This window comes from Ochotona princeps, unplaced genomic scaffold (genome assembly GCF_030435755.1).
Source record: "Ochotona princeps isolate mOchPri1 unplaced genomic scaffold, mOchPri1.hap1 HAP1_SCAFFOLD_2853, whole genome shotgun sequence".
NCBI lineage: Eukaryota > Metazoa > Chordata > Mammalia > Lagomorpha > Ochotonidae > Ochotona > Ochotona princeps.
Genome location: NW_026697516.1, coordinates 32,501 through 42,503, shown reverse-complemented (window position 1 = coordinate 42,503; position 10,003 = coordinate 32,501). Strand labels below are relative to the sequence as shown.

Below are 10,003 nucleotides of genomic sequence, written 5' to 3'. Positions count from 1 at the left end.
TGTATGGAAGTGTATGTGGTGTGTGTGTGTGTATATCTATCTCTCTCTCTCTCTCTATATATATATATATATACATGTATATAGATATATATATATATATGTATGTGTGGGTTGCGTCTGTATGTACGTCTGTATGTATGTACGTATCTGTGTTTTGGAACTGTGTGTGTGTGTCTGTGTCTGTAAGTAGATGTATGCGATTGTGTGTATGTTTTAGTACATGTACGTTTATTTTACCTTTAATTCTTGTTTGCGTGGTAACGTGTTGTTGTGTACGTCTGCAGTGACGAGTGAGAAAATAAACGCGTGAGTGGACGGTCTGTTGCGCGCGCTTTGCAAATATATCATCTCTACCTCCTCCTTCGTGTGTATATGAGAGAAAAAAACACTTTCTAGTAGGCACAAATGCTCTGAAAGTAGTGTCTCTCGGAAAACCCTTGTGTTCCTCGATCACCGGTCCACTGCATGCAACCCCAAGTTGCACTTATAACAACATCTTCATTTTCTCTAATTGATATGTTTTTGTGTATGTACACACTCAGAGATATCAACGTTCTGCTCCTAGGAGACCCTGGCGTGGCGAAGAGTCAACTGCTGAAGTTTGTTGACAAAATTGCACCGATTTCCGTCTACACGTCGGGTAAGGAAATGAATTCTTTCCAACTCCGACCCGCGGCCCCAACTTTTTTCTCCTCTCCGTCACGATCGCTGCAGACACAATACATACTTGGCACCAAGTCCTCTCCTTTTGCTGTCTTTCTTACAGAGCAAGGTATACACAAAGACAGGCACATTACTATGGTGTGCTGATGTTGTAGCAATCCAAAAAGAGAAGCAAAAGCGCTATATGACCTTACTTCTTTTTATTGAGGTCTACACCAGAGAGAGAGGGAGTTACATATACATATATGTATATGTGTATATACATAAATGAGTGTATAATGACATATATATATATGTATATTTATATGTATACGTACGTGTACATATATATATATATACAAATATATGATGAAGAGAAGGTGAGATAGAGAATGGTAAACACAGACGTTTTTAGAAAAAGCACTAGCAGTTGATCGTTTTTATCATGATTGGTATTATCATTACTATTTGTATTATCCCTATTACCACCATCATTATTATAACTCCTATTATCGTCATATTGATACTATTATCGTTTGAATATACAACCATTAGTATTATAATCATTGATATATGTATACTTATTGATATCAGTATTTTCACTAGTATTAGTGTTATTATGAGTCTCAGAAAATAAACAGTATTATTAGTAGTATATGTATTATTATTAGTAGTAGTATCAGTATTATTATGAGTATTAGCAATATTAATAGTATTAGCAATGTTATTAGTATCAGTATTACTAGTGGTATCAGTAGTATTAGTATTACCATTAGTATTTTTATTAGTATTACTATTAGTATTATTGTTAGTATCACTATTATGATTGATATTAATATCATTAGTATTACTATTATTATTATCAGTACTATGAGGGGGAATAGATTGTTTGATGACTGAGTGAAGAATGTGAAACTGTATGCATTGTGCAAACGAACGTGGGAGAGCTCTAGGCCAACAAGCCTACACCAACACCTCTTCGCAAACATACGCATGCGAAAGAGAGAGAGAGAAGGAAGACTTGCACAGGACCCCACCAGACTTATGCTGCATGCATACATGTACATACGTACATGCATACAATCATAGAGATAAACATACGTCTACTTACATACATACACACACACTTACACACACATGCACACATACATTTTTCACATACATACTTGTGTGTACATATATATTTGTATACGTGTCATACATACGTACATGCATACATACACATACGTAAACATACATACATATATGCAGTTATTGTACATACTTCTTGTATACATACATTTACGTATATATATACATACGTCTACATATATACATACATATATACATACGCATACATCCGTTTACATCCATACATACGTTCACATACATACATGCATCCTTACACGAGTACACCCCCACGGGTCGACGTACGTATACGTACTTACGTCCACCGCAGAAAAAATGGTGTTAAAAGAGTAGTAGATTTTCTCATAAATATCCCGCGTACACGTAATGATCATCAAGACTTCCTCAATTAGAAGTGGTGAAAGCATGAAAAATACGTGAGTTTCGCATATATATATATATGTATACACATATATTCACATATATATGTATGTAGACACATACATACATATATATATATGTATACATACATATTCACATATATATATTTATACATATTTACATATATATATATATATGGAGCCCCCTTTTCTTCACTTTATTTCCTCGACTCTCTTTTAAGAGTGAAATTGTGAAAATCGGACTGAGTAGTTCGTAATTTTTGCTTTTTTCTAAGGACGTTCTCTTCCTTTTCTTTCTTTGAAACATAATGTACGGGCAGTATGAGGTCTATGCTGTGCAGAGCATATGTGTGTTCAATACAAAATCATACCTCCTACTGCTATACTTTCTACCAGTAGTAGGGAAAGGAGGAGTAAGAATACTAGTAGTATTGGCAGTAGCAGTAGGAGTGATTTGGAGGAGTAGAACTGGTACCAGTAGTAGTAGTAATGGTAGTAGTAGTAGTGGTAGTAGTAATAGTAATGATAGTAGTAGTAGTAGTAATGATAGTAGTAGTAGTAATGATAGTAGTATTAGTAATGATAGTAGTATTAGTAGTAGAAGGCATAGTAGTAAATGCAGTCAGGGAAGTAACAAGGGCAACAGTAATAGCAGTAGTGATAGGAGCATGTGCATTTTGTTTTTGCGTCGTACCTGTTTTGTATGATGTGGCGGTGGAGACGTATGTCGCCTTCCCTTATACCTACAGTGCTATAGTAGAAGTAGTAGTGGTAGTACTAGTAGTGGTAGTAGTGATAGGTATAAAAACTGTGGTCGTAATAGTAACGTTCTCCTTTACTAATAAAGTAGTAGTAGTAGCAGTAATAGGTGTAATAACAGTACTCCTAGTAGTAGTAGTCGTAGTAGTAGTAGTAGTAGTCGTGGTAGTAGTAGTAATAATTAGTAATGACCTTCCCCTTTAGTAGTAGGCTAGTAGTAGTGGTGATAGGCGTAATAGCAGTAGTCGTAGTAGTATTTAGTAGTGACCTTTTCCTTAGTAGTAGGAGGAGGAGGAGTGATAGGAGTGATAATACTAGTGGTAGTAGTGATCTGTGCGTTTTGTGCATGTTTAGTATGGTACATATATATACATAATATACATGTATATATTTTATATATATAATATATGTGTATATATATATATATATATTATGTATATAATATATATGTATATATATACATAAAACGACACACCCACGCATACAAGCATACACATATATATATAGATAGATATAGATATAGATGTATATGAATACATATTCAAAACAACCCACCCACACATACAAGCAAATACACATACTTTATATATATATATTTATATATATTTGTATGTAAAACAACACACTTATATAAACAAGCATATCTACACAATATATATATATATAACGACGAACCTATACGTATAAGATGAGGGTAAATAAATCATATCTCCACAAAGGAGTAAAATACATCTGCCCATACCTCCTTCTTTTCAATCAATGGGCTATTTATAAGATCTTTATTTGTAAGAGTGTGTATATACTTAACAAAGAGCACTGCTGTGAGTACTTATTTATATTTGTATTCTGTGTTTACATATATGTATATATACGGGGATATATGTAAGATATATATATATCTTATATGTACAAGTGAGAAGGCGCTTATATTTGTAGTGCATATATAGAGAGAGATGGATATATATATGGAAAGGCGCTTTTATTTGTAGTGTGTGGTCATATATATATATGCGAGATGACGCTCATATTTGTAGCGCGTATATATATATATATATGTATGTGAGAAGCGCTTGAATATATATGTGTGTGTGTGGGTGTGATTAGGGAAAGGAAGTTCTGCCGCGGGTTTGACAGCGGCAGTGCTACGCGACCGGTCGGGCGTCTTTACATTGGAGGTAAGTTAGGTAGATCTACAAATTTCTGTGTATTTAATAGTATTTTAGTTGTCAGTATATATTCTCAAATACATATGTATATATACGTTTCTTCTCCACTAGAGGCTTTTGCAGAAGATACAGATATATATATATGTATACATTTACGTTTCTCCTCTATCGTAATATATAGTATATATATACCTAATCAATGTATCTCACCTACAGTGTATCTTTCAATATAAAACTCATGTGTGCGTATATATATACGACTCTTCTGCTTTATAATACCAAATATAAAGTACATATGTATACACTTCCCTTCTACCTTATAATATAAATACATTTATACATATATATATATCTATATATATATCTATATATATATCTATATTATATATCTATATATATATATCTCTATATATATATCTATATATATATCTATATATATATATCTCTATATATATATCTATATATATATCTATATATATATATCTCTAAATATATATCTATATATATATAGATATATATATATATATAGATATATATATTCATGTATGTCTTCGGTTGTGCATTAAAATGATGTCAAGCTCATACATATATATATATATATATATGTACACGATTCGTCTGCTTCATAATTTTCAGATGTTGAATACAGATATATATGTCTCGTTTGTTTCTTTGACTCTTGAACTTCTTAATGTGGACTATATATATACATATTCATATACGTACGTCTTTTCTACTGTGTGATATAAACTACATACCATAAATACAGAGAGGTTCTTCCATAGAGGAGAGAACACTCTATTACACAGATGTATACATCTGTATGCGCTCATTAGCAGATGGAAAGTGAAGTAGGTTAGTAAGTAACATGTGTCTGGGTATATGGCTTCATCAGCAATGTGAGAGTGAAAGAGACCTATAGATATCTCCGTGACTATATGTACGGGTCAACAGAAAGGATATGTGTCCATACAATCCATATGTCTCTGTCTATGTGTGGAGCCACACATCAGCGAGAAGCAACTCCTGTACGTGTATAAATTGCTTTCTCTAATACTTATTATATGCTAACATCAACATAATGGACCTGTTATATGTTTCTCTCTCTCTCTCTCTATATATATATATACATATATGTATATATATATATATTTATATATATATATATATATGTACCAGTATACTATCAAGTATCATATTACCCCTAATATGCCAGTATATGCTCTGTATATATACTAGTATACTCTCTGGTATCATACTACCTATAATATACTAACATCAACATGAGACACCTGTAATATGCTTCTCTCTCTTTATATATATATATAGATATATATGTATGTATGTATATATATATATACGTATTAAACAGTATACTAGCTAGTTGTACATTACCCCTAATTTGCCATCATATGCTCTATATATGTACTAGTATACATTCCAGTATCATACCACCTACAATATGCTAACATCAACGTAAGGGTGCTTGTAACATGTTTGTATATATATATATATGTATATATATATGTATATATATATATATGTATATTTATATCTAGTATAATAATACTACCTCTACAATGTCATAATATGCTCTGGATATGTACACTACTCTATACTCTGTAGTATTATACTATCACGGCAAATATGCTATTGTATTCTCTCTCTCTCTCTATATATATCAGATACTAGTATACTATCGAGTATTATATTACCACCGATTATATGCTATTGTATTCTCTCTCTCTCTCTCTCTATATATATATATCAGATACTAGTATACTATCGAGTATTATATTACCACCGATTATATGCTATTGTATTCTCTCTATATTGAAGATTAGTATACTATCTAGTATTGTACTACTACCTGTAGTACGCTGTTGTATTCTCTCTGTATTATATACAAGTACACCATCTACTATTGAACCACCACCTATACAATATGCTAACATAAGGGACCTGGAATACGTGTATGTTTTAGTGTTTCGGTGAGACCCCCATAAATAATAACGCAAGAGGTTAGTATGATATGTTTATGAATATCTCTATCGTTGTATGTCCGCTGTACTACTAGCACTATGAGAATCTAAAACGTGTGGAAGTAATGTCTGTGTAGGTATCACACACCCCATTAGTTTAAATAAATGTTGGGGTGCTGTACGGTCTGTCGAGACGTATGCTTGCGTTAGCGAGCTGAAAATAGGATATGTTGTTTGTCCATCACAAAAGACTGTTTCTCTCATTGTTTCAGTCTCCCTGCTCTGTCTGTCGGCTTCTGTATGTGACATGCTAAACGTTTCAAGTCGCTTCGTCTCCATCCTTTCTTCATTATGAATATGTGCATATGTATGTGTAAGTGCGTATGTCTGTTCTCTCTGTCTCTCTATTCGTCTCTCTCTCTATTGGTCACCGCATTCGGCATTTCGAGCTTGTCTTGGGTATTTTTTTTTACTTTCCCCGTCTGTCCGTAATTAATGTTTCTCTTTCTTTTTCTTCGACCCAACGCACAGGGAGGTTGCATGTGCCTCGCTGACGGCGGCGTCGTCTGCGTCGACGAATTCGATAAAATGGAGGAGCGAGACGTTGTGGCGATGCATGAGGCGATGGAGCAACAAACCATTTCTATTAGCAAAGCCGGTATCAACACAGTGTTGAATTCTCGGTAAGTTTTTTGTAATTTATCTGCCAATATGCAAAAAAACAAAGAAAAATGTTACTCATATATATATATATATATATGCATAGAGAGATATGCATATGTGAATATATGTATATGTGTATATCTGAACAGTACATCTTACAATCCTCATAGAGTTGCGAATAACATAGGGTCCCATTTTCGGTAATTGTGCTTCGAAGAACAGTTCTATAAATCTGAAAGAAAAAGAAATAAAGGTGTTATACACATATAAATATATATATATATGCATATGTATTTTCATATGTATATGGGTACGTATGTACGTATATACATATCTCTATTGACCAGTAAAAACACACTATCACACTCTCAGTAAATGTACTTGAAGAACAGATTGTACGAAATTGAAAGAAAACAAAAATAAAGTGCTTTGTATATTATATGTATACGTATGTATATTATTACATATATATACATATATATACGTATATACATGTATATATAATTAAAGAGTGTCTTAATATATTAGAAAATATCACCGGAGCGGTTATTAATACAGTATTACAAGCTCTTCATAAGCGAGACTATTAGGAAATAATACGTTTTCTAGTATATCAAAGGAGAATGTTGAAATACATTATCAACAATAATCCAATATATTACCAAAGCAGGTGTCGTCAATACACAGTATTATTATCACTGGACGTTCCGGAAGTACTGTGAAAGAAACTTCCCATGAGAAAAAAAAACAGTCCTGTGACCCGTTGTGACCAACTTATGAGAGAAACTCCATAAAATATATAATTTATGGAAGTATATGTATGTATGTAAGTATACAATATAAAGTTATATACAACCAAATATATATATATACAGTATCTGTTGTATTTATATATATATGAGCAAATACTTCTTTTGTACATATATATTATATAATGCTATGTATATATATGCTTATATATATATGTGTATATATTATTTCTTTCCAGTAGAAATATATATATACAAAGCAGAAATGCTTTGCGACTCATTATCTGTTCATTCGTATATAGCAGATATTTGTGTAGAAATATCTCCAGTAAAACAACAGAAGAAGGAGTTCACGGCAGTACTATTGTACTGTTCTGATACTAGTGACTACAGAGACATATATATTGGAAGAGTAATAAAGCGAGTGGCTAGTACAGTGCTATTGCAACTGCTCTACTATTAGCTTGATAGAACTAAAGAAAAAAAACGTGGGCCTCTGATATAGTACTACTGCAGAACTGGTAATAACTAGATAGTATACTCTCTAAATACATACATATATATGTACATACATGTATATAAATATATATATATGTATATATATATATGTGTATATGTGTATATATATACATAGGTATGTAGAGGAGACACGGGCGTCTACTCCACAGTAGTACTGCACTATTCTACTAGTAGCTAGATAGAATTATCAACGGAAAAGAAGAGATCAAAGAAGAAGCGGCCGTCTTATATAGTATTATTGTATTATTCTAATAGAAGCTAGTAATTATATCAAGAGAAAGAGAAGAGGACATCTTCATTAATATTGCACAGTCGTCCATAGTCAGTTAGCAGTAGAGAGATAATAAAAGCGAACTAGAATAGAAACAGTACTATTGCACTACTCTATCAGTAGCTGAAAGTAGAGCAGAAGAGAAGGAAGAAAGAGAGGGCCTTTGCCACAGTCTTAGGGCACTAATTTTCAGGAGCTAGATAAACCAAGAGAGAAGAGAAGGCGTATGTATATGTGTGTGTGTGTGCGTGTGTGTCTCTGTGCGTGTCTGTCTGTGTGTGTGTGTGTGTATCTGTGCATGTCTGTGCGTGTCTGTGTGTGTGTGTGTGTGTATACATCTGTGTGTATGTGTGTTTCTGTGTATGTACATCTATACGTGGTGTGTGTGTGTACGTGTGTTTCTGTGTATTCACACCTATATATTTGCAAGTGCATCACTACATGCATTTGTGTGTGTGTGTGTATGTGTGTACATACGTTTCTGTGTATTTGTATCTATGATTGTGTGTGTATTATTACATGCGTATGTGTGTGTGTGTACATATGTTTCTGTGTATGTACACCTATGATTGGGTGTGTGTAAGATTACATGCGTCTGTGTGTGAGTGTGTACATATGTTTCTATGTATGTATACTTATATTCGTGGGTGTATTATTATGATACACATGTGTGTGTGTATGTGTGCATGCGCGTGTGTGTGTGTGCTGCTTTTCCTGCGCAGGTGTGCGGTACTTGCAGCAGCGAATCCCTCGTTCGGGAGTTTTGATGATACAACCGATTCATCCGAACAACACGAATTCAAAGCCACTGTTCTTTCTCGGTCAGCTATCACTACTACTACGACCACTACTACTAGTAGTACTGTTACTACTAGTAGTATAACCTACAAGAAAAGTGTGCAGACAACATATGTATGACGTGTAGCCTATATATATGTTTGTTTTTCACATATAAATATGACTGTTAGACTATTCATATGTTTTCTCACACATATAAATATGGCATGTAGCCTATTCATATATATATATATGCATATATATGTTTATTGTCTCACATATAAATACGATGTGTAGCCCCTTTTCATGTATATATATGTATGTGTTTTCCTTTCGCATACGAATATGACGTGTAACCTATTCACATACATAGAGAGAGAGAGAGAGATAGAACTCGATAGATACAGAGAGATAAATATAATATATATGTGTGTGTTTACTGCTTCACATATGACTGATATGCATCTCACTCATATATATATATATATAGATATATGTGCTAGTTGTTTCACGTGTGTATATGAAGTGTGGACTATGCCTATACACACGTATATATGTGTTGTATGCTCCACATACACAAGACAATACGACCAGGCAGAGGGCTTCAACATACCTCTTCGTTTGTTTCTCTCCATAGTTTTTTTCCAGGGAAAATGTGAAGGGCACACAAATATAATACCTGTAGGCTGTTTGTATTTCTTCTCTTTCCTCTCACATACAACATAGAGAAATAACACTTTTCCGCGCAGAGACGGCCTCCTGGGGAGTTTCTTTTGCGTTTCTTCCTATTTTCTATTTTCACTCTACTTTTCCGGCATGTTGCTGTATTTCTTCTTTTGACCTTCTCCTTCCTCGCCTCACGCGCACTATGCCGGGGGATCTGCCCATTCAGTACTATCGCATTTCTACCCCTTCGTAGCGCCGTTGTTGACGCACACCCTCCTCAGAAGCGAAACGCTGTCAGCAG

At 33.7% G+C, this 10,003-nt stretch overlaps 1 protein-coding gene across 1 annotated transcript in view; it reads left to right on the top strand.

The window, feature by feature from the left end:
• Positions 1 to 542: 542 nt before the first annotated feature.
• LOC131479003 (DNA replication licensing factor Mcm5-like) overlaps positions 543 to 10,003 on the top strand; it is a gene marked incomplete at its 5' end in the record, with an annotated part of 22,381 nt that continues 12,920 nt past the window's right edge. Inside the window, 4 exon segments of the mRNA XM_058659656.1 lie at positions 543 to 640; positions 4,014 to 4,084; positions 6,589 to 6,740; positions 8,982 to 9,080. Coding sequence (XP_058515639.1) covers positions 543 to 640; positions 4,014 to 4,084; positions 6,589 to 6,740; positions 8,982 to 9,080 — 420 coding nt within the window.